This window comes from Mixophyes fleayi, chromosome 2, assembly GCF_038048845.1.
Source record: "Mixophyes fleayi isolate aMixFle1 chromosome 2, aMixFle1.hap1, whole genome shotgun sequence".
Taxonomy (NCBI): domain Eukaryota; kingdom Metazoa; phylum Chordata; class Amphibia; order Anura; family Limnodynastidae; genus Mixophyes; species Mixophyes fleayi.
The window spans coordinates 193,609,992-193,635,757 of NC_134403.1; the positions used below are offsets into that span (position 1 = coordinate 193,609,992).

At 39.6% G+C, this 25,766-nt stretch overlaps 1 protein-coding gene across 2 annotated transcripts in view; it reads right to left on the reverse strand.

Annotated features, from left to right (window-relative positions):
- The window catches only part of LOC142138490 (myotubularin-related protein 9-like), a 32,272-nt gene extending 7,077 nt beyond the window's left edge, over nt 1-25,195 (reverse strand). The window contains exons 1-10 of one of the 2 annotated variants that reach the window (XM_075195213.1): nt 25,086-25,195; nt 22,887-22,971; nt 22,027-22,253; nt 14,435-14,594; nt 13,227-13,352; nt 12,518-12,691; nt 6,835-7,052; nt 6,590-6,751; nt 2,301-2,442; nt 1,973-2,193 (exon numbers count right to left, since the gene is read on the reverse strand). In XM_075195213.1, coding sequence (XP_075051314.1) covers nt 1,973-2,193; nt 2,301-2,442; nt 6,590-6,751; nt 6,835-7,052; nt 12,518-12,691; nt 13,227-13,352; nt 14,435-14,594; nt 22,027-22,223 — 1,400 coding nt within the window. In that variant the 5' untranslated portion in view covers nt 22,224-22,253; nt 22,887-22,971; nt 25,086-25,195. Of the gene's footprint in view, nt 1-1,972; nt 2,194-2,300; nt 2,443-6,589; nt 6,752-6,834; nt 7,053-12,517; nt 12,692-13,226; nt 13,353-14,434; nt 14,595-22,026; nt 22,254-22,886; nt 23,361-25,085 lie in introns of those variants that run through there. The other variant, XM_075195214.1, reaches the window with a different exon arrangement.
- Nucleotides 25,196-25,766: the final 571 nt, after the last annotated feature.

Below are 25,766 nucleotides of genomic sequence, written 5' to 3' on the forward strand. Positions count from 1 at the left end.
TGCCAGGAATAGGTTGTGTAGCTATAGCCCATGCACAACATGAAATGTTACTCGTCTAACAAAGAAGCAGGTACTGTTATATCTAAATAATATTACAACAGATGAAGCAACTGGCCCACATGGCATCTAACCACGAGTGCTAAAGGAACTATGTTCAGTAACTGATGGACCACTATTTCTCATGACAAATTCCACATGATTGGCAGAAAGCAGATGTGATACCAATCTTTGAAAGGGGAGCAAAATCGAAACCAGAAAATTATAGGTTTGTCAGTCTGACTTATGTTTATTGTAAAATGATTTTTATGGATGCAAATCCAAAATATATTGTAGAAAAATATTTCATAATGCCGTTGCGGTATTGGACCAGTCGTGCCTAAACAGTTATTAGTTTTTATGAGGAAGAACATTTCAAACTGGATTTTGCTATTCCAATTTATGTGATATACTTGGATTTTGCAAAAGTATTCAATACTATTCTACATACCAGATTGATACACAAGATGAGAATACTAGGTCTAGAAGAAAAGCATGTCCATGAGTGGAGAGATGGTTGAAGAACTGAATGCAAAGGGTAGTTATAAATGAAACATATTCAGACTGGCCTAAAGTTATTAGTGGTGGTATCCTAGGGATCAGCATTGTGCCGCATTATTTTTTAATCTTTTTATTAATGACCTTGTAGATGGCATAGAAGTCTCCACATTTGCTGATGATACTAAGCAATGTAGAGTTATTAATATGGAGCAGGATATGAACTTGCTACAGAAAGATTTAGAAAAAATGGAAAACTGGGCTGTGAAATTGCAGATTAATTTTTATGTAAACATGCATCTAGGCATCTAGGCAATAGTAATAACTATGCTGCTTACATAGTAAATGATCAAATACAATTGGGAAAATAATTTAGGCATTCTAGATGACAGAAAGCTCAACACAGTGCCAGGCAGCAGCTGCAAAGGGGAGTAAATTCTGGGATGCATAAAAAGAGAGATGAATGCATATGATACAAACATTGCATGAACCATATATGGCACTAGTTAGACAACATCTTTAATATCCAATACAGTTCTTGTCCCCTCACTGTCAGAAGGAAATAGGTGAACTTGAGAAATTTCGGAATGAATTGGATGTAATGAATTGAGGCTAGAAAAACTTTTTTGTTTATTTTAGAACAAAGGGTCCTTATATGTAAGCTAATTAATATAGATAGATATATTTGAGGTCAATAGAAAGATTTGTATAGCAAACTTTTTTGTACGAAGAACCATACAGAAAAAGCGGGATCATCAGCTGTGAATTGATGAAAGAGAAAATTATGGGGTTGACTGATCTAGGAAATTTGTCAGATTGACATTTTTGGGGTCAGAAAGGAATGCTCACCAGCTTCCCAGTAATGCTAAATTGGCAATTGTTACCACAGGAATTTTGCCTTCCTCTTAATCAACAATGTTAGAATTTATGAAAGGTTCAACTTGATGTACCCTTCTATTTATCCTGATTAGTACTGAGCTAAACGGTATGTCTAAAAAAATGTAATTATTTATACTGAACTAAGTGTCCTGCTAATCGTTTCTTTGCTAATTGTTTTCATGTTTAAAATGCTGCTTGGAAAGGAATAGGTTCAGTTCTCTTGCGTAACACTGTGTATTGCCAGGTTGATAAGCTTGTATACTTGTAGTTGAAATAAATGCTCTGTACAGATTGGTGGATTCATACATGGCTAACAATTACACTGAATTGAAGTAATTGAATGCTAGGCTTTAGTATTTGAAGTTTTTTTTAAGAAGAAAATCCTCTGCCCACTTTCTTGACATTGGGTGATTGTTTGTTTTGTATGAAGACGGATTAAATATTTCATCACACTTAACCTTGTAATAAAGCTGCAACGTAGAGTCAGTGTAAGACTCAAGAGTGAAGTTTATCATTAACTATTGTACTCTTATCCAATATTTCTCTTGTGTCCCCTTACCTCTCCTTTTCATTGTTGCACAAGAAGGTTCCATACTCTGAGCTGTAGGCGTGTGTTGCCAATGTGCACAAAAACTTCTCATTAAACTCCAATGACCTAGGAAATTGCAGAGAGAGTTGCCAGCAGCAGTCCAAGAAAAGCAGAAAGTTAGGTGACTCTTGCTGAGAACGACTTTGTGACCACCCAGACCTGGCACAGCGTAGATGAAATGGGTGCCCAGCCTGTAAAAATAGGAATAAAACTATAATGAGCAAAACCAAACTTCAAGTACTCAACTACACAAATAATTTCTGCCTATAGATTGTAGATACTGGACAATTTATCTTACCTGTAGCCATTCCCGCTCTATTAGGTCCTGGAATCCAACCATTGTGCGGCAGTCAGGGGACAGAATAAGCTGAGCAAGAGATGTCACCAATAGGGTGTTGTCAGTCCCCTCCTCCCCATGTACAAGTAGACATGTACCTTCCCTGCAGGTACAGATGTTTTCGTGAGTAGAATAACTAACCGTTCTCAAAATACATAAAAGCATAATTATCAAAGTACAAAAGCATGTGTTTTCACATGCGATATGGCTGTTTATTATTATTATTATTATTATTAATTTTTATTTATAGGGCGCCACAAAGTATCCGTAGCGCCGTACAAGGACAAACAATGGCACAGTACAAGGTGAAACAGCACAGTACAAGTAACAGTAAGCACTATAACTCTGGGGGCTCAGGCACAGCATGAAAGAGAGGCAGGTAACTATGGCCCAAGAGGGTGGGCACGGATGACAGGTTGAGAGTCACTGAGGGGAGCGGAGAGAAGCGAGAGGAGACAGAGGGCAGAGGGACAGAGAGGAGGTGAGCTGAGTATCTGGAGAGGGCAGTTAAAAGTGATGGAAACAGAAGGTAGGAGAGCCCTGCTCAAAGGAGCGAACAATCTAAAGGGAGGGGAAGACAGACACATGGATGAGACGGAGAGACGGGAGAAACGGAGGCGGAGTCGAGGAAGGGGGAGAAGGGAAGAAGGGATGAGAAAGAGAGGTAGCCGACCGGTGGGAGTTTAGGCATGAGACTGGAAGGCTTTAATGAGACTGGAAGGCTTCACCCTATACATCATTTGGTTACCGCTAGCAATAGCCTTATAGGCATGGGTGAGCCTATTTAGAAAGGATTGCGGAAGTACATGACAGAGGAAAATGATTGAAAACATGCTTTATTATTGAAAATGCATTTTTTCAATGTGTAATGGTTTTGAAGTATTTTTATTAATGTTTTTTAATACTTTATACAATATTTTTAAAAAAATGATTAGTGGAATGGAAAGCCCATATCTAGGCTTTCAGTTGTACTGCACATATGCGAGTCGGCAAGCCTTCCTTGAATGTTATAACCAATGCGGTGCACCTATCGGAATCATTCACACTTTTTTATTTTCATTCTTTACTAGTTTATAATACATACTTTGAACAAAAGACAATTAGAAAAGGCATTTCTGTGGCTGAGGAAGTGTTTTCTTTTTGTCGGTACGGACTGTATCACCACACAAGTCAATAGATGTTTCTAAGTGGAGATTTCCTCCTTCCTATAACATCTAGTTGGATCTATGAGAATTGATTTGGGATTTTACCAGTGCTATATGTGAAGTTTCCTTTCATACATTTTGGGAACTGAAGGTATTAATTATAAACTTTTTGTATATATGAAGTCAAGCAGGTCAAGTATTTGGTACTTCAACCATTCTATGGTTTTTAGATGTCTCTAGTTTGCCTTTAATGTAGCACTGAGAGAGAAATAGAGGATTTATACATAGATTGTAAGCTTGCGAGCAGGGCCTTCTTACATCTCTGTCTGTCTGTATTACCCTATATTGCTTTATTACTGCGTTTCATACCAATTGTAAAGCACTATGGAATTTGCTGGTGCTACATAAATAAATGATAATGAAGGTTTATTTTATTTTATATTGCTATTAATCTATTGTTTATAAGATTAAAAGAGTTTTTTATATTTTAACCTAACTCCGGGGTGTTGTTGACATAAGGATATCACATAAGGATATTTTTTTAAATGATATATTTTTATATTTGGGTTACACAGAGTAGTCTGTTGGTACATTAGTGTTGTCTCTATTTTCTAATGTCTTCATTGCCCGTGACTATATTATATGATTTTGTAGGCTTATCATGGATTACATTTTTGCTACTTTCATTTGCACATGAGAAAGAAGATTTTACCTGCTGTATTATAGAGGTGTTTTTTATTTAAATCACACCAAATAGCGAATGCATTTTTTGCAGTCAAAACAGATGTTAAAAAACTTTTCTTGTTTTTATAACATGGTTTAGTGTTGTGAAGCTTTACCCTGCAGCAACTTTAAAATGTTATAGAATTTATAGGTATCTATTGAATCTAATGTATATCTGACATAACAGGAGGTGGGTATCTGTGCTTCCTGTATGTTACTATAGGTCCACACCCTTCAAAGAATGAGAATGAACAAAAAACAATTACCAGGCGCATAGAGCATGTGATATGAATAAAGATGGTGTCTAGAGGTGTTTTTAACGCAAGTGCTTGCATGGTTAGTGTACAGTCATGGCCAAAAGTTTTGAGAATGACACAAATATTATTTTTCACAAAGTCTGCTGCCTCAGTTTTTATGATGGCAATTTGCACATACTCCAGAATGTCATGAAGAGTGATCAGATGAATTGCAATTAACTTCAAAGTCCCTCTTTGCTATGACAATGAACTTTATCCCAAAAACAACATTTCCACTGCATTTCAGCCCTGCCACAAAAGGACCAGTTGACATCAGGTCAGTGTTTCTCTCGTTAACACAGGTGAGAGTGTTGCGAGGACAAGGCTGGAGATCACTCTGTCATGCTGGTTGAGTTAGAATAACAGACTGGAAGCTTTAAAAGGAGGGTGGTGTTTGAAATCATAGTTCTTCCTCTATTAACCAAGGAAACACGTGCAGTCATCATTGCTTTGTACGAAAAGGGCTTCAAAGGCAAGGATTTTGCTGCTAGTAAGATTGCACCTAAATCAACCATTTATCGGATCATCAAGAACTTCAAGGAGAGAGGTTCAATAGTCGTGAAGAAGGCTTCAGGGCACTCAAGAACATTCAGCAAGCGACAGGACCATCTCCTAAAGTTGATTCAGCTGCAAGATCGGGGCACTACCAATGCAGAGCTTGCTCAGGGAAGGCAGCAGGCAGGTTTGAGTGCATCTGCACGCACAGTGAGGCGAAGACTTTTGGAGGATGGCCTGGTGTCAAGGAGGCCAGCAAAGAAGCCACTTCTCTCCAGGAAAAACATCACGGACAGACTGATATTCTGCAAAAGGTACAGGGATTGGACTGCTTAGAACTGGGGAAAAGTCATTTTCTCTAATAAATCCCCTTTCAGATTGTTTGGGGCATCTGGATAAACACTTGTCTGGAGAAGGAAAGGTGAGCGCCACCATCAACCATGTGTCATGCCAACAGTAAAGCATACAGAGACCATTCATGTGTGGGGTTGCTTCTCAGCCAAGGGAGTGGGCACACTCACAATTTTGCCTAAATTGTGAAATTGTGCCTAAATTCAGCCATGAATAAAGAATGGTACCAAAACATCATCCAAGAGCAACTTCTCCCAACCATCCAAGAACAGTTTGGTGATGAACAATGCCTTTTCCAGCATGTTGGAGCACCTTGCCATAAGGCAAAAGTGACAACTAAGTGGCTCGGGGATCAAAACATTGAAATTTTGGGTCCATGGCCAGACAACTCCCCAGACCTTAATCCCATTGAGAACTTCTGGTCAATCCTCAAGAGGCGGGTGGAGAAACAAAAACCCACAAATTCTGACAAACTCCAAGCATTGATTAGGCAAGAATGGGCAGCCATGTCAGGGCAAATTGCAGAGGACTTCAAAAAGATGGGTCACACTGCAAATATTGACTCTTTGCATAAACTTTATGTAATTGTCAATAAACGCATTTGACTCTTATGAAATACTTGTAATTTCACTTCGGTATACCATAGCAACATCTGATAAAATGGTCTAGAAACACTGAAGCAGCAAATTTTGTGAAAACAAATACTTGTGTCATTCTCAAAACTTTTGGCCATGACTGTATGTTGTTAAGGGAGACTCCACTTAAGTCTATATCTTTTTAGTAGGTAGTGTATTTGTAAACACTGCTTAATAAGAAATAGTACTATGTTTTATTAAGAAACACCGTATATAAAACAAAGATGCAATACAGTAAGAGGATAGAAATAATTAACAAAATTAATATTACATACCATAGATCAATGGTTGTAGGATCTTACACAACATACACTAATCACGCAAACACCCCTAGACTCCACACAACAAGCACTATATCTGACATAAATCTGGCACATATGCTACTGGTGCAGAGCTGGATACATCTTAAGAATGGTTTGACTGGGCATATCCATGTAAATATGCTGTTTTTATGTGGGTTTGTTTTCAATATATTATTACATATATACATTTAACTCAGAATGAGGCCCTCTGTCTCCATCACCAGAATTTCCCAGGTCCATGTACTATTTGTGAACTCTAGATCACCTACAACTGCTTTCTCTACAATGTTCCAGCCAGCTCACCTCTCTATACATTCAGCAGCCAGGCCTGCAGTACTTAGAGCTTCTTTGATATGGGACATCCAATGGGAAGCTTGTAACCTGCTGATCCAACGACTCATTCCAAGATAGGGCTCATAGCATGCACCAACCAACCGTGTCAGGCTACTCTGTAGAGCATGCTTCCTAAATACACAAATACTGGTTAGCTTTGGAGGTAGACCCTATGGAGGAAGATAAGTATGTACAATATATTGAGTTAGACGTACCTCCCTAATGGGTGGTGGAGCACCCTCCATTTGGGGTATCTGTCCTTGCTTTCACTGCCACCCCCTGCACTTCTTGCTTGTTTGGCTTCTTGTTCAGTACGAATATCAATAATAAACCCACGTAGTTCCCCTATTAGAGCAGCATTGAGTAGCATCTCATCTTCTTCACACCAACGTTGGGTAGGACCAACCAGAGGCTGTGCAGAGCGCAACATAACCTGGGACACATGAAGGGAGGAGATAGAAATGTTCATTTTGCCACCTTTAGCAGAAGCTACCCATATTTGTCAGGAGCGCCTTGCTGCTGAACATCTAAGCATGCCTTGTGCTGGGCAACCTAAAAGAACATTTGAGCTTTATTCACTGAGCATGGCAATATTGTATTTTTTTTAATCACTCCTATTCCATGAACATAATGTTATAAAACTAGAATATAAAAATTAATTTTCAGAATGGTATACAGAATAGGAGATTTTTTTTACTTTAACACTGAATATATTTGCTTGCTTAGGGACAAGAATGTCCATTGAAACATCTTTAAAACCTGGGCCTTTATTTGCAATTTAGGGATAGTTGGTAACTGTAACTACAAAGTGCAACTTAAAGGGAGATCTGAAAAGCATGCTAGGTAAATGATACAACTTTGCTTATTGCAGCTATAGAAAATCTATTATCCAATTTACATTTAAAAGGACGCTGGTGCACCTCAGCGATGCTCAGCTCTCCGGCTATATTGAATGGCATTGGTAAGAAGAGTGATAAAGCTCACCAGGCCAGTGCAGGGCTTTTTTGAGCATGCATCAGTCAGATTTATGGCTCATGCGCACTGGAACTGTAAGCTGTTCCCAGACAGACACTTTTTAAAATGAAAGTTAATATTTTCTTAAAAAATTTGGAAAATATCCTTTGCTGACTCTAGCCTATCTCCATACTGAGGTAGCGATATTGATAGGAGAAAAGTGATGATACTGTCAAGAGAGCTTCCTCAGAGGCTTTGATAAATAGGGAGTAGCCCTAAATCCAGTGAAAACTCCAGTTATTGCCAGATTTAGGACTTTTCTCCCTTTGATAAATAGAACCCTCAGACTCTGATGATCCAAACCTCACCCATGCCACACCAAACAATCTAAAAAAAAATGCTCCTGCATTGATGAGAACAACTGGTTTTAATCTCGCTCCTATGCAAGCTTCCTACTCTATAAATTCATCCTTTTATCATCAGCACTGCCCTTTCACATGCAAACATACTTCACTTCTCTAGTATCCTCCCAGTCTTTAAACCCACGTCACCTCTTTGTGACCATCAACTCAATTATCTGCCCATCTGCACCTCCTTCCCCTTCCTCCCTTGCAGCTCATGATGTTGCCACTTATTTTAAAGGCAAAATCTTTACCATTCGGTAAGATATTTTGTCATGTCAAATCCCTCACACCCCTCTCACCCACCTCTACATTCCCTAATCTACCCTTAGTTCATTCTCTCCAGTAACTGAAGATGTAATCACTACACTCATTTCATCAGCTTACCCTACAACCTGCCCCTTTGACCATATTCCCTCTCAACTTCTCTGCTCCCAACTGCATGTCCACCTCTAGCTCACTTCTTCTACCTGTTTGTCTCCACTGGCACATTTTTATCTTCCTTTAAACATGTGCTCATCTCACCATTCCTAGGCAAACCATCAGGCCAGGCTCTCTCTCTTCCATACTGCCCTATTTATCTCCTCCTCTTTACCTCCAAATTTCTTGAGCAGCATGTGTACAACCGCCTATCACACTTTCCTCACACTCCATTTTCAACTCCCTGCAATTGGGCTTCAGTCCCCAACATTTTCACTGAGTCTGCCCTCACATAAATGATCAGTGATCTACTTACAACAATGTTTAAGGGTCATTTTATACTCATCCTTCTGGACCTCTTTGCTGCTTTCAACAATGCTCTTCTACTCCACACCCTTCTTCCATTGGCCTTTGTGACACAGTTCTTTTGTGGTTCACTTCCTACCTATCGAACTGCTCCTTTAGCGTCTCTAACTCTAACACATGCTGCTCTCCACTCTCACTCTCTTTTTGCAGCCCACAAGACTCTCTTCTCGGACATCTGATTTTCTTACTATATACCTCTTCTCTTGGGGAACTAATTTAGTCAATTAGCATCAGTACCACCCCAACGCTGACAACACCCAAATCTACCTTTAATACACTGACCCTGTACAATCTCGTGTACCCAACTCTCTCACTGCTATCTCCATATGGACATTTCAATGCTGCCTAAAACTCGATTGTCCAAACAGAGCTTATCATTTTCCTTCCAGAGTCACCACATCCCCTCAAAAAGCCCTCACTGTCAATAACACGAGAATTTCATCATGTTATCGAATGTGCCGCAGAGCATTTTGTTTTTTTTTTTGCTTTTTTACGAACATGTATATTACTTTTGACATGCTTTAATAAAAAAATTAAAAAAATTAAATAAAATAAATAAATATTGCCAGAATACATCCATTTCTAACCCAAGATGATATAAAAACTCTTAACCATTCTCTCACCATTTCCCATTTTAACTACTGCAACCTACTATCTGGCATTCCCCTCACCCATCTAATAAAGCTTCAATCCATCTTAAATGCTAAAATAAGACTGATCTTCCTTTCCCACTGCTTCATATCTGCCACACCACTTTGCAAATCTCTACACCAGCTCCCAGTGTTCTCCAGAATCCAAATCAAATTGCTCACCCTTACCCACAAAGCCCTCAACAACACTACCCTGTCATATATCCCAAATTTCATGTCAAAATACTCTCCCTCTCGCCGACTTAGATCTACCTCTGACTTGCACCTCTGGTAACCACCTCTCACTCCCTCTTATAAGTCTTTTACCATGCTGCTACCCATTTATGGAACCAAGCCCAGTCATGCCCAATCAGATTCTCCAACAGCTCCCAAATCTTAAACTGTTCTCTGAAAACCCATTTGTTTATTAGAGCTTGCCCCACTCCCACCTTTACTTTACTTAATGCACCCTCACAAATATCCCAATCTTCAATCAGATTCATTCCTCTTGTTTCAATTGGAATATAAGCTCTATTGTGAGCAAGACCCTCCTTTGTTTTCATATTTGTACTCATTTTGTCTACTTTGTATATCATTGTTTTGTGCATGACCTGTGATTCCCACTGTCTAGCACTGTGGAGCTCTGAGGCACCTTATACATCAACGATAATAATAACCTTGTGCATAATTGCCAGTGTTTCAAACCAACTTCCATAGAATATGTATATTTCCACATTATATGGCCAGGCAGAAACATAATGCTTCAAAACCTAACACAATATTACAAATGGATACTATCATGATACATTTTCATTGCATTGCCAACACCAATCTGCAATAAATCAAAATGCACATATTGTTCTTATTAGGACCAAATTCAATACCATAATCAACATTTATTTATATAGCTCCAGCAAATTGTGTAGCGTTTTACAATTGGGAACAAACAGTAATAAAACAATACTGGATAATACATACAGACAGAGATGTAAAAACGTCCTGTTTGCAAACTTTCAATCTATGGGACAATGGGAGTTTGATACACAAGGGTAAGTGCTACATCATATTCCACATTGGTCCAGCTAGAATGCAAAGATTAAAAGTATTGAGTGGGCCATATGATCAGTCACACAGCAATGTTGGTCAAAGGGTTGATATCTTGTGTTAGCTGTGTAGAGGGTGATTGAAGAATATTATAAGCTTGTCTGAAAAGGTGGTTTTTCAGAGAATGCTTGAAGGTTTGAAGACTGAAGGAACATCTTATTGTGCGAGGGAGGGAATTCCACAGAGTGTGTGCAGCCTGAAAAAAGTCCTGTAAGCGGAAATGGGAGGATGTGATGAGAGTGGAAGAGAGACGCAGATCTTGTGCAGAACGAAGGTGTCGACTTGGGAGATATTTTGAGACAAGCGAGAGATGTATATTGGTGCAATTTTGTTGATGGCCTTGGATTTTAGTAGAATAATTTTATGTTGGATTCGTTGAAAAACAGGCAAGAAATGTGGAGACTGACAGAGTGGCTCAGCAGAGGAAGAATGATTTGAAAGGTAAATCAATTTAGCCACTGTGTGCAAAATAGATTGTAGGGAATAGGAAGACCAGTAAGGAGGGAATTGAAATAGTCGATGCGGGAGAAGATGAGTGAGATATGTGTGTATTCTGGCAATGTTTTTTAGATGTATCTAACATGATTTAGATATAGTGTTGATTTGGGGAACAAAGGATAGTTGTGAGTTAAGGATCACACCTAGGCAGTGAGCTTGCCAACAAAAATAGAAATGTCAGCAGGAAGCTTGTGTTGGTGGGTGGGAAAATGATTCTGTTTTTGAAAGATTAAGTTTGAGTTGGCGACATGACATATAAGACAAAATGGCAGAAAGACAGTTAGTAACGCGAGACAAAACAGATGGTGAGAGATCAGGAGAGGATAGATAAATTTGTATATCATCCGCATAGAGATGATACTGAAATCCAAAAGAGCTTATTAGTTTTCCAAGGGAAGTGGTGTAGATAGAGAATAGTAGAGGACCCAGGACTGAGTCTTGTGGTACTCTGACTGAAAAAGGAAGCAGAGCGGAGGTAGATCCAGAAAAATGAACACTGAGAGAGTGATTAGATAGGTAGGATCAGAACCAGGATAGGACAGTGTCTTAAAGACCTAGGGATTGTAGCATTTGTATGAGGAGAGAGTGATCACCAGTGTCAAATGTAGCAGAGAGATCCAGGAGAATTAGTAGAGAGTAATGGTCTTTAGTTTTAGCTGTGATCAAATCATTGACAACCTTGGTCAGCGCAGTCTCTGTGGATTGTTGAGAGCAAAAGCCTGACTGAAGAAAATCCAGTAGGTTGTTTGCTGTAATAAAGTGTGTGAGGAGAGTGTAGGCAATTCTCTCGAGAAGCTTAGATGGGCATGGGAGCTGAGAGATGGGGCGGTAATTTGAGACAGAGTTTGGGTTAGAATTTAGTTTTTTCAGAATACGAGTAATCACTGCATACTTGAATCCTGATGGAAAGATACCAGTAGAAAGAGAGAGAAATTACAAAATTTAGTTAGAGGTGGAATGAGCACAGGTGACAGGGACCTACCAATTTGTGAGGGTATGGGATCAAGTGGACAGGTGGTAGAGTAGGAAGATAAGAAGAGGGTAGATACTTCCTCTTCATTTCTGGGACAAAATGAAGAGAGGGTGTCAGAGGGTGCTGCAAAGAAATTGAGCTGATTGCTTGTTGAGGGAGATGATACTATTTCAAGTCAGATCTTATCAATCTTGTCCTTGAAATAGGAAGCAGCCTGGGTACGGATGGTAGTTGGAGGGTTTGAGGTGGAAGGGTTAGAAGTATGTTTGTTTTGCTATGTCCACAGCATTTCAATAGGAGTGGTAGATAGCAGTATATGTGATGAAATCATTAAAGGTACAAGATTTACACCAGTGATGTCCTGCTTTCCGAGAAAGTTTCTGTAGATTCCTTCATCATCACGCATCAGAAGAAAAATGGCATAGCGCAGTTCTTCAACAGCAAAAACACAGGGACCTTGTGGGAAACTAAAAATTCCATGGACAAGTCAGGGAAATATGGAATTGACCCTGGAAATTAGTGAGAATTGTACACTGTACCCTGTATAACATACCATTTTGTTGGTCTGGTGGTAGTAACTGAATATAGGAAATCTGCGGCCTTGTCTGAAAGCTGCAGCCCTCTTCAGATTGTCATCAGAACAAGATGCAGGCACAATAATCTTTGCAGGGTAACTAGGGCAAACTTTAAAATGTTCATTCACTTGACTCAATCTCCAAGTGTCAGTCTGGGAAGAGACACATTAAACATTGGTGTCAAAATCACAGTTACAACATGGAAAAAAAATAAAGACATTCATTTATAATGGTGTTATATCAGCTTGAAAGGACCACTAAACCTCAAAGCTAAATGTTCTGATATGAAATATGAAGGTGAAATATATGCTGCAGTGATAATTAGACATTCCATTATTCCTCTGTTAAAAAATAAAATGTTACCCTCCTTTCTATTGCAAACAGCTGAAGCTCCTCCCAAATTCATTCTTAAGGCATTTTAATTGCTGACAGACCACTAGCCCTGCCCCTCTATACAAATCAGCCAATCCACAGTGTGTTCATGGAAAAGCAAGCCTGCCTAGCTGTCAGTCATTATCTGCTTATATAATTACAGGAGTATCTCCATCATAACATAGTATATTAATGCAGTGAATTAAAGAGCACTTGGTGGACAAATTTAGTCAAGTATAAATACTCAAGTTATTTCATATATTCAGTTCAATAATACACAGCCGTTGATACGTTAGAGTAAAATAGTGGCTTTACTTGCTCTTTAAGTTTGTGAAAAAAGTTTTCCATTGTGTCTCTATGCCATCCTTTCCCCAACTTGCACCCTGGTGGTCTGAAGAAAAATGGGTAACTGAGAGTAATGGAATCCAGAGAGGAGAGAGCCTGTGGACATAAAATCATAAGAATCGCACAATGATTAACCACTTCAAACACCTAAACTACATTGAAATTACAGCCCAACTAAGAATACATTTCACAACTGCATACAATTATTTTTTTTTTCAGATTATGGCAAAAATTAAATGTTGCTCCAGTTTTGTGTAGGGCAGCACTGAGTTGGCTACATACATTTTGTTATAAATAGCTGCTGCTGATAATGATTATATTTTAGTACATTTCACCAAGCAATGTTTCTGCAGCAGTTTGACAGGAGCCTCATATCACTACTGTGTAATATTGGAAGACCCTCTTCCACCCACTATCTAGCACTCAGTCTGTGGCCTGCTATTTGCTTCTATTCACGTTCATATTGCCTATCACATTCAGCTGTGAAACCTGATTTTACTAAAATAATCATGCAAGTCATTGCCTCCCACAAGATCAGCAAACATCTTACCTGAAATAATCTGTGCTGCTGTGGTAATTCAGATGATCTGATTGGCTACAGGTTATCCTATGCCCACCCACTTCAAAACCAGGAACTAGCAGACTTGCAGGAAATCAAGAATGATAACAAAAAAATGCTTTAACCTTAGTCAAAAGCACTTTAAATACAACATCATACTTGCCTACTTTCCCGGAATTTCCGGAGGCTCACGAATCTCAGGTAATCCTCCTGGAATCCCGGAGGAGTGGGCAACCCTCTCGGATCATGAAAAATGCAGAAATTCACGCCATTGAATATCGGGGGCAAGGCTTAATCACATCATTAAGACCCGCCCCCGCTATTCAATGCCGTGAATTTAGGCATTATATAGAGGAGGCGTGGATATGGTGACGCAAAGACGTCACCACGCCCCCTCCTACCCCTATCACGTGACTTGTCCTCCCGGAGGACAGAATCACAAAGTCGGCAACTATGATACAACATATTTGTTAGAATTCTAACAGAAAACCTATTTCCCCAGGGGTATAGGTGTACATTAACATAAGCAACACTTTGATAAATGGCAAATAAAGTTTTGAAGGTATGACCACACACTGCAGGCACTGCACTTTAAACTATAAGGCACATTGTCACTGACCTGCACAGAGCGAGCAACATTCAATGTCTCCTCCATGCCAGGTATCTCCAGCTGGATGACCCGCAAGTCCTTACATCTCAAGGTAACAATACCAGAACTACTTCTGCCTTCTCCATCTTGATCACTCTCCTTGTTCTTTAGCATACCTATGTTGTGGACACTACAGGGAGAAATAATGTGCCACTCTTAATATACTCTAATTTCGCTTTGTGATTTATTTCGTTAGGAAAAAACTAGATAACCTGTTATATATAATGGGGTTTTTTTATGTGTCCCTCTTATTCAGTATGTTGGCCTGTTGGCACTGTTATAATGACTATGAAAGGAGGCATTTATACAATAGCACACACTCTCCATTGATAGCTATGCACTACAACAATGGTTTTTAATTTGTGAATTGGGCATCAATGGTAAGGTTTGCTTTCATTGTACGTGAAGCTCATTTTGCTTATTTAGATAGACATACACAGACTGGAAAATAAATTAGCGGAGGCACAAAGAGTAACATTATAAAAGTCCTATGAGAGACATATGTAGCTAAAGGAAAGATACAAGTATCCAGATATACTGATCACATATGTTCTATGTGTGTTTAATTAGTGGGAATGTTTTCTTTTAAATAAATGTATAGGTGCATTTAATTAGTAGGAAATAATGTGCTTGGTACCTCTTATGATTGTAGTAAACACAATGGGCCTGAGTTATTAAGGAGAGCAAAGCAAAAAAATGGTAACTTTGCACCTGGGCAAAACCATGTTCTATTGGAGGGGGAGCCAAATTTAACAAGTGATGGCAGATTTATATTTAAGGTAGAGCATGTTCTAGATCAACTTTAAATTTCAGTGTACAAATAAAGCTATCAAGTATTTATGTGCTACATGAAAAAACAGCCAGTATTTAACGTATATGCAAAATATTAAACTAATTTGTACCCCTTGCATTGTAACATGGATTGTCCATGAGAAAACTTACTCATTTTTTTGTCTTACTTCATTAATGAATCAGGCCCAATGTTTTTGAGGGGTTTTGCTTATTATAAATTACAATTGCTAGTATGAGTGTTTCAAATCATTATGTTCCATGCAGCCCTACCACAGATGCTAAATGAAGCATATTAACATGACCTAAATGGAAAGAAGACAGTAGATTGTTGCCTGCAATTATAGGCAAGTCAAGAGAATACACAAATGAACAAAACATGACCTGATTGGGGTACTTGAGGGCTGGAGCTGATCAGCCGCCTAACAGCTAATGCCCTCCCTCCTCTTTTTACTTTGATTTGAACACCAACCCAGAATCTTTAACCCAAATACAGATAGGGACACATATGTGGCAAAATGCTTTACTTTATAACCTTATGCAACATGATGGCAGTGAACAGAACTGCAAATTCCAGCTTCAGCCTCACTGTACCCATCTACCTTCCATCCCGTCTTTACACAAAGGGACCCCCCACGATTCTGTTTGTGGGCCCTTCTTAAAAGTGAAAAGGTATGTGAACATAGCAATGTGAACGCAACTGCTTTCCCTGGATGACCCGCTTGGAACTGAAAAACGTGTCAGCAATAATGGCATAGATGATCCTACCTTTTAACTGGGTGGGGTCAGGTGGGAAATTTGCAAATTCAGCAGCATTCTGACTCCATCCTTCCCTGACCTTTTAAACACTTTAGATCCACCAGGCCCAGCCCCTGCCATGTTCCTATGATACTGGCTGTTTTCCCAAACCCTTTCCTATTGCATCTATGTAGCTATTCACACACTTCACCCCTCCGGCCCTGCTACCACTACACAGCACCCGATGCCCCACCACATATCCACATCTTTATTTCTAGAAAAGGGGTGCCGGGCATTTTATATTATACTAAAACCCCGTTCACACTGCCGGCAACCCGGGTCAAGGCTGAGTGAGAACGGGTTCTCCTGCATCTTTCTGGGTCGGATGACTCAGGAATTGAACCCGTGTCTTTTGCAGGGTTATTCTTGGGTCCATCTCGGGTAGATGCCAGTCTCAGGTCTCACCGAAAACTATTGATAGGTGAAAAAAAAAAAAATCAACATCACAAGAGGAGTCAATCAAAGCTCCTCTTGTGATGTTGCCAGGGAGACCCGGGCAGACCCGTGTTCAGTGTGAACCCAGTCGACCTGGGATTTTGTCGGGGTGGGAGGCTCTGTCATCTGGCACTATCCTGGGTTCATATACCCAGGATATTGCCGGGGCTGCAATGTGAACGCAGCATTATTCGGCATCTGTTTTCTGAACTTTAGCAGGTCACTGTAGGAGCATAACAGGTGGCTGGAGAGCATTTATGGGGGAGTCAAGAGAAAATTTTCTTTTACTCTCCCAATTGATTTTATATTGGGGGTTTTTTCTGGAACAGATAAGGCTTTCTCTTTCTTTATTGTGATGAATTATTTTCTGTAAATTACAAGGATACCAAACATGTGTACATTATTGGTGCACAGAACATTTAGATGCTGCTTCAATGAAGGACATATGCCAGTTTGTATAGTGTATCTTGCATGAAATTGCATGCCCAAAAAGCAGATGCAGACTTGCATGTTTCTGGCACTTCTGCCTGCGCATGGAGAGGCAGGACAGGAAAGGGAAGAGGTAAGCAACCGCGGCTCTTGCAGAACCACAAAAACACACATGTACGCCTGTTAGGAGGCGCAAGTATGCGCTGATAATGATGACTTATCGTTAACTAGGTGCATATGCTATTGATGCAGAGGTAGATGTGTCTCGAGACAGGTAGGTTTATATTATTGTGTGTTTTCTAAATTGTAAATCCACTTGACAGTGACTGATGAGAATGATTAAACATAATGTGTAAAGGGCTACCGAATATGTCAGTGTTATTTAAATAATGGTTAATAATAATTGTGCTACATGATTTACCTTTTAATTAATGCACTTAATCAACTTAAAAAAGTTAAGTTAAGAAGGTCACATATGTTGGATTGGGTCACTGCAATCAGATCTGTTTTGAAATTTTTATGACTAGACACAGAGAGGTTGAAATCTGATTGGATTGCAATTATCCAGATTGCAGAGGATATTGGTAGATTCATTAAAAACTAGTTTTCCATTATTTCAGATAAAATCCAAGGCAACTGGAACCAGTTTGATTGGACTTTATTTATGAAGGGGCTGCAAACAGCAGTGGTGTGTCAATCAGATCAAATGGGTAAATTAAGTGACCAATTCTGCACAAAGGTTGCCGGCCAAGTAAGAAAATCTGCTACATAGAGAACAGTATTGTAAATATTTTTGCTTAAGAGATAGAGATTGAATAAATCAAAATCCTTATCTTGAACAATCTAGCAAGTTCAGGAAAATAAGCCCCTCTGCTGCCACCTGTTTTTCAGGTCTAGAAAGAATATTATACTTTACTGAACCCCAGTGAACAATTATGTTATTATTATGTTTATAGGATGAGGTTTACTTCTCATTTGCAAAGACATCACCTGTGTTCCCTGCAGACTCCGGCGGAGTCATTATTGGAAAGTGGGCCAATAACTAACTCTTGGAGTACTCTGACAGAAAGAGGGATAAGAAGGATGAGGTTTAATTGAAAGAAGCCCTGAATGAGCAGTCAGATAGGCATTACAGAAACCAGGAGAGTGTAGTATCATGGATAGAAAAGGAATGGACCATTTGTTGGAACAGTGTTACTAGACAGTGTCAAAAGCAGAAGAATGGTCACGGATTAGGAAGAGGATATATCATGTTCCTCTAGATTTGATGTGGAGTTGGTAATTGGCTACTTTTGGGATCATAGTTTCTCTGGCGCATGATGGACAAAAAGCAAGATGGACAGTCAATGTGAAGTATAATATTTTATGCTTGAATAATGTGGAGTATAATGGACACAGAGAAACCAGCTTTTAGCTGTAGGGCAGGGGTTAGTCAAGTGAGCAGAGAAAGGTGATGGAATTGTCAGTTGCACTTCTGAAAGTGATGAACAGAGATGGTGCTACTATATAAGCAACATAAGTGTCTGCTTAGGGATCCCAGTTGACCATCTTGCTGTACCAATCATTTACTCCTTGCCCTTACCCTTTTCCCTGTTTTCCTATCCAGGATCTGTAAATACAGAACTGACCAGCTCTAACATCAGACCAGTGCTGGAATGTGGTGAACTTAAATATGGAAAAGCCTCCTTCCAGACCTTCTAATGGATTACAGTACTATAGTGAAGTCTGGACCACACAGCTCAAACGCATTTGATTAACTGACTGTCAGAATCAAGAGATAGAGTGGTGTGTGCTGCTGTCAGGCACCCTGAAAGTGACCCACATTTTACATGACTATAATTTATTAAAGAAATATATGCATATGTATGCTATGTTCTTTCAGTTTGTGCAACATACAGAAATTAATTTGTTCCGTTGTAAGTGGCGGAGTTGGTGGGAACCACAGGTTGTTTTTTTTTGCTAAGACCTACTAAAAATGTAGAACCACCCATTGAGTTGAGGGTAGGTGATAGTTAATGATGAGTGTGGAGGTAGTTGACGGTTAATAATGAGTGTGTGTTACGTCCAACGGAAAACGACTATCAGTTGGTATTAACACCGGCCTTCCCAGGGCGCAGAGTCGAACAGACCCCCTGGTCTTCTCCAAGAACCGCCGCAAGGCAGGATGGTTTTAGCTGCCGGAGGCCTGCAGGTCACGGCCCCTAGGTTAGCCCATCGACAGCAGGAGGATGGTCAATAACAGAGCCGGGTTGGTACACAGAGAATCAGTAGAGAAACACAGGAAGATGCACAGGGGAACACAGGAACAAGGAAACAGCCAGACGCCAAGAGAACTTGTTGCTCTGACACAGGAGTGTGTCAGAGTGAGGCAGAAGTAGGAGCGAGGTTTGAATTCCCCGCCTCCAGGATCATGTGACCACAGCAGCGCTACCCGGAAGCTCGGTGCCTCGGAGCAATCGCCGCAGACAGGTAAGTATATTCCTAACAGTGTTGGGGTAGGTGATGGTTAATGATGAGTGTGGAGGTAATTGACGGTTAACGATGAGTGTGGGGGTAAGGTGATGGTTAATGATGAGTGTGAAGGTAGGTGTCGGTAAATGATGAGTGTTTTCGTAAGTCTTTTTTCCTCCATTTTCAGTGCAGATGGATTATAGAAGAGAACTTGTAGAAAGAGTATGCATGCATTTGACTGGATGGGTCAATTGTAACACAGTTTAGCAGAAGAAGCCGTATCCATTTGCTTATTGTATAAAATATAGCTAGATCAGTCCAGGAGAGGTTTTAGATCAGGGAATAAATGGTATATACTATTTATAGAGATAGTGATAAGATTAGGGGCTAGATTACCTAAGCTGCGTGTTTGAAAAAGTGGGGATGTTGCCTATAGCAACCAGATTCTAGCTGTCATTTTGTAAATTGTACTAAATAAATGAAAGCTAGAATCTGATTGGTTGCTATAGGCAACATCCCCACTTTTTCAAACCCGCAGCTTAGTAAATCTAGCCCTAGGATTTCAAGATCCCAGGTTAGGCAGGCAGTTTTTGGAAATAAAGAGTTTAGATAATAGAGGTGTTGAAGGCAACAAAGTTGTTGTCAGTAATTCTCATTTGCTAGATCATTTCTGATGATGTAGGTCAATACAAATGTTACACTTAAATGTAATCTTAGCACATGAGTCTTAAAGAGTGGAAAGAGGGTAGACTTTGTGGTGATCCAGAATGAAGAATCTCATGAAATCAAGGGTGTGGCCTACATGATGAGTGGGTGAGCAGTGTTCTGCGTGAGCCCAGAAGGTGAGATAAGGGAGAGTAATATGTGGGGTCCTTATGCCAATAACTTGTAATACTCCTGATTTTTATCATTTGTTCTTTTAAATTTAATATGTGTTTATTTAAAATATATTCAAAGAAGGATAAAGTAGAAGTGGATATAATCATTTAAAAATGTCAGCGATATTTTCTAGAGCATCTAATAGGGGTGGAACAGTGCTTTTCCAGTCTCCATAAAAAGATTTAGGTAATGGTCCAGCGATGCTGCTTCAGCCCTCCAAGCCCTCACTATGCTCACAAAAGATCAGAGCTGAGTTCTCTTCTGAGCTTCACTACGCATGCACCGAACCTGCACTTTTGATTTTTACCATCTTCAATGTACATGTCTCTAATAATATGTGAGCTTGATAGAGCAAATGAACAGAGATCATGTGTGTAGGCAATAGTAGAGCAGGCTTTTACTGCCTCACAAGTGATCAGATTAAAAGTTACAGACACTGAATGTGTTACTATCCCTTCTTGAGGCAGTGACTTCACGCAAGCTAATTTCAAGACATATACCTTGAAATGGGTACCCCTAGGGTTGTCTGATTTTTTTTTATGGGGACTCTGCTTATGGAATCCAGCCCTGTGGTGACCAGTCTGTGGATGGTTTGTCATCATGGCAGGCGGAGCCCACGTTGATATAGTGCCATCAGCAAAGCCTAGGACCAGTACTAGTAGATTCGGAGAGACCCACACTTTTGGCATCATAAGCTGAATGGGTGGTATCTTAAGCTGTTAGAGGGGGCACACATTAGTGTTTTTTTAACATTGTGCTCTGTTTTATTGTTTTTATTTTACTGTATAGTGCACACGGTGGTGGCATTGTCACTTTAAATCTAATGCATTATGTGGACATTGTGACTGTCAACATTTTAACCGTGGCAACATAATGAATATGGCAACATTCTGAATGTCGACCTTTTAACTATGTCGACATTCTGATTGTTGACAGCAAGCATGGTGTCAACATTCTGAATGCTGACATTTTCATTGTCACCAGGTCAGTTAGGTTTCTTATTTTGGACAAAGTATTCTAATTAGGATTACTGTCTTTTTAAGAGACAACATTGTTATAAGGGGTGCATTATCATCATCATCATCATCATTTATTTATATAGTACCAACATATTCCGTAGCGCTTTACAATTGGGGACAAACATAGTAAACTAATAAACAAACTGGATATAACAGACAAAGAGGTGAGAAGGCCTTGCTCGCAAGCTTACAATCTATGGGACAATGGGAGTTTGACACATGAGGCTAAGGCTAAGTCTACATTTTGCATTTCGGCCCAGCCAGTTTTAAATTAAATGTGTGATTTCGATAAAAACAATAATGTTGCAATATTTTGTGTAAAATTTAAAAAAAACTTTGAACTCTTTAGTTATTTCATTAGAAACAAAATATACAGTTTTTATATTTTGTTGATAACACATATCTCTGTTAGTATTCATTACACATCTTTTTTTATAACCTGGAGTTGTCAGATTATGGTAATTTTGTTACTGCTATCAATGAAGAAGTTAATGCTTGCTACCCATAGACCAGTGTGGTCAATCAAATTGTGGGCTTTCGGTATTTTAAATTTTGTTTACTAATATTTTAAGAACAATTCTTCATTAAAGCTTCTCAAAAGCAAAACCAAAAAATACCCCCAAACTTCTAGTGTAAAAGAATTGCTATATGTATTTTTCTCAACTACATATATATATATAGCATATGTTTTAATATACTCTCACCATACAGAACTTACATAGTACATGTTTTTTGCACATAATACTAACTTTGGAATGTTACCTCTTCTCTACTGAATCCACAGCACAATGCAGGAGCCATAAATTACATTTTTCCTGTCTTTTGCCTTCCACGGGATAGGCAGAGAGTAACAAATGGTGGCTGCTCACACACAGGGTCCCAGTCACAGGAGGCATTAGAGGGCAGCATAACCTTACATTCTCCACTTGTGAGCTCTGAATGAAATGTGCAAGCTCCATGCTGTAGTAGTGATAATGAGCTGCCTATCACTGTAAGACAAAACATGGACATGAGTTACACACAGGAAAAGTGATAGTGGTAAAATCAGGGAGATCTATTTCCTTAGATTGTCCCTAATTTCCAGGGACTGTCCCAGGTTTTAAAGATGACCCGGAAATGTCCCTATTTTTAAAAATATTTATCATCATCATCATCATCATCTATTTATATATATAACGCCACTAATTCTGCAGCGCTGTACAGAGAACTCACTCACATCAATCCCTTCACCATTGGAGCTTACAGTCTAAATTCCCTAACATACATATAGACAGAGAGACTTAGGTCAATTTAATTACAGTCAATTAACCTACCAGTATTGACAAATTGCACACAATTCCTCGTATTCTGCACACAGCATGCAATTATCACTATTTATTGTTATCAACTGGGCTTTCTATGTTAATATGCATTAAATAGGAGTATTTAAAATACAAAGAAAAATTTATTATGGTTAAATTTGCTAAACATCAGGAAGGGGATTGTAGTTGAGAAAGGTCCGACCTAGACAGCATCATGCGTGATCCGCTTCCATAGACCCTCTCAGCAACAAAGTGTCCCCGAAAACTATTTTAAAATCTTATCAATTATGCATGTGAAGTAAGATTAGCTGTTACCCTTACCAGCTCTTCGTGATACTTTTCTCTCAAACTAAGCAAAGACTTGTCACAGAGGATCTTGAGTGAAGAGAGGGAGGAAAGCCTCTTGCTGTAAGAAGGAAGTTGTGGTTCTTGTGACACAGAGGTATAAAAAGTCTACAAATTAACCCTTTGCTCATTTAAATATAGATATTGTGGCAAAGTCATTTTTACTTTGTCTCCACAGGGTAATGCACATTGTATTTTACATATAATACATAGTAGGCAATATAATACATTATAAAAATATACACTTCATACATTTGTATTTGGAGAGTGGCGATGTCAGAACTTGCCAAAAGTCATTTCAGAAGTGCAAAACGACTAAGGTCCAGTGCAAAATCAGCTTTGTTCTCACTTGATTTGCAGCAGAGCAGAAGTTTGCATAGGCCAAAGCTAGTGGTTGGGTGGAGTGGGTGCCGAGATTGGAGTAGGTGCACTGGTGCATCCATTTTTGTGGAACAGTATAAAAACTAGGGGGAATATTTACTGAACTGCAGTATTGAAAAAGTGGAGATGTTGCCTATAGCAACCAATCAGATTCTAGCTGTCATTTTGTAGAATGTACTAGATAAATGATAACTAGAATCTGATTGGTTGCTGTAGGCAACATCTCCACTTTTCCAAACCCACAGTTTAGTAAATATACCCCCTAGGGGTTATTTTGCAGAGTGCAGAGAAGTAAGATAGAGAGGGTGCATTTTTAGCGAAGTTATGGCTGTATCGGTGTTTCGGCCATTTTGACTCCAGTTTTGTGGTCTGTGGGTCCTATTCTATACTTTTAATGGGACCTATTTTGCACCTCTGTTTTGCACTTTAACAGAGACCCATTTTAAGAAGCATCCCAAGAAATCTACTCCAAAGCGATACACACCCAAACGTGATACGTGTAATAAAATGAGTTGTGATATCCCCTCACTCTCGGCATTAATTGATGCCATAAATGAGGCTGAAAAGTGAAAAGTTTGATTAAAACAAAGAAGTGGTACTAAAGTGGTTGGACTTTGATGTGTTATATTTGAATTTTGTACAGTGCGCTCCTAAGTGGATGACTCTTCCTTTGATAAAGTAACTTCTTTCCCAATTAGTATATGCACATGCTGCAGTTAATTCATATATTGCCTAACAGAGGATAGGATTCCTCTGTATTATAAACCAAGCAGATTTGCACACTATATGGTTCTGTGCACTGCTGGAATTAATGAGGGGCCCTGAAAGTAGGAATGTAAATGCCCCCCCCCCCTCCTCTTTTGAGGTCCCTGCACAGGGGCAAACAGGATTTCTAGAGAGGAATGTTTGTCACAATACATTTTCTGTTAGATTAGTATAATTAAAAAAAAATGTTATTCTTTTAAGAAAGCATTTGTTTTAATGGATGAAATTTTTCAAATATGTTTTAAATGCATTTAATATTTTTTTTAAAGTTTAAATATTTTTAATTTGTTTCCTACAAACACAAAGGGGGGCAGAGAGAACATGGGGAGACGGAGGGCAAGACACAGATGTACACATAAAACATTGGAGAAAGAAACACAAAGGGGGAACAGAGATTGGGCGAGATGATATAGACACATTAAAGGGGGCTAGAGAAAGAGACAAGACACACAAACATGAGGGGGAGGAAGGATTCTGGGGTGGGCTGTGATAGGTACTTTAGAGTAAGAAACCTCCCAAACACACAGTGCCTCGTGTGGCCATACTAATATTTTTAATTTACAAATAATGTATTTCATAGAGGTTTACCATACACCATATGATGTAGGTGATTAATGATTTTCTATGGAAACAAGGATCTACTACTCCCCACCCAAAGCCACCCGAAGCACTACCGAATGCCCACTCTCTGCTTTATAAAGAGCACAGCAGATCCTCTTAAGAGCCACGCATGCTCAGAAGAGACCACCTCTCTTTTCAAACAGAGCGGGGTACCTGGGTGGCTACAGTAGCGTCTCAGGCCTTAACCAAGGTTTGCTATGGGGCTCGGCTATGCACTGTTTCATCCCTGGTTCTGTGATTGACAATGTGTAGAAATCCAGAATTAGTACAAACATTCCACTTCCCATGTTTCATCACCTCCAGGCAGATTTTTTGGATGTGTTTAGCGGACAGTGTGATGTTTGGGTATATAAAGGTGTTTCAACCAATAAGGAATTCTTAACCTTAATTGTTTTAATTAACTCTTACTATGTGAGCCAAAAATTAATCCAATAAGAAAAATCACATATAAGACATAAAAGCAAACTGTTAGGAGTCGTCCCTGCTTCTCTTCTCATGCGCAGGCACAGTTGCCTGTGTCCAGCTCACTTGCGTCTGGTTGCAGAGCAACCAGATGCGTCACTTCCAGCCGGAGTCCCGACTGCACGAATCATGCGCCTCCCATTGCTAGGCAACAGGATGCTGTTTCTTTGTGACATCACCGCTACCGGTAATTGACCTGTCTGCTCCCCTATATAAACAGGACTCTGGCACTATTAGGGTGCCAGAGTATTGGGTCAGACCTCGCTCCAGCATCCCTGTTAGTGTGTTCTAGTGCTCCTTTTGGTAACTGCTATTTGGCTTATTAACCTGGCTTTCCCTGACTATTCTCTTGTACTCTGATTTGGCTCCTGAGGATATCTCTCATCTGACCTTTGGTGACCTGACATCTCTCTCTTATGGATTTCCCTTCGGTACTGCATACCCGCTTGGCTTGATCTCGGACTGTTGACTATCCACAGGCACCTATTACTTTGCTGGGAGCTGCCATGGAGAATCAGGACCTGCACGTCCCTTGCAGCTAAATCTAAACAATGCAGATGGTATATAGCTTGCTTCTATTGGTCCAGGTTTCAGGAAGGCCCAGGGGGTTGTCGATCATTGGCTAGT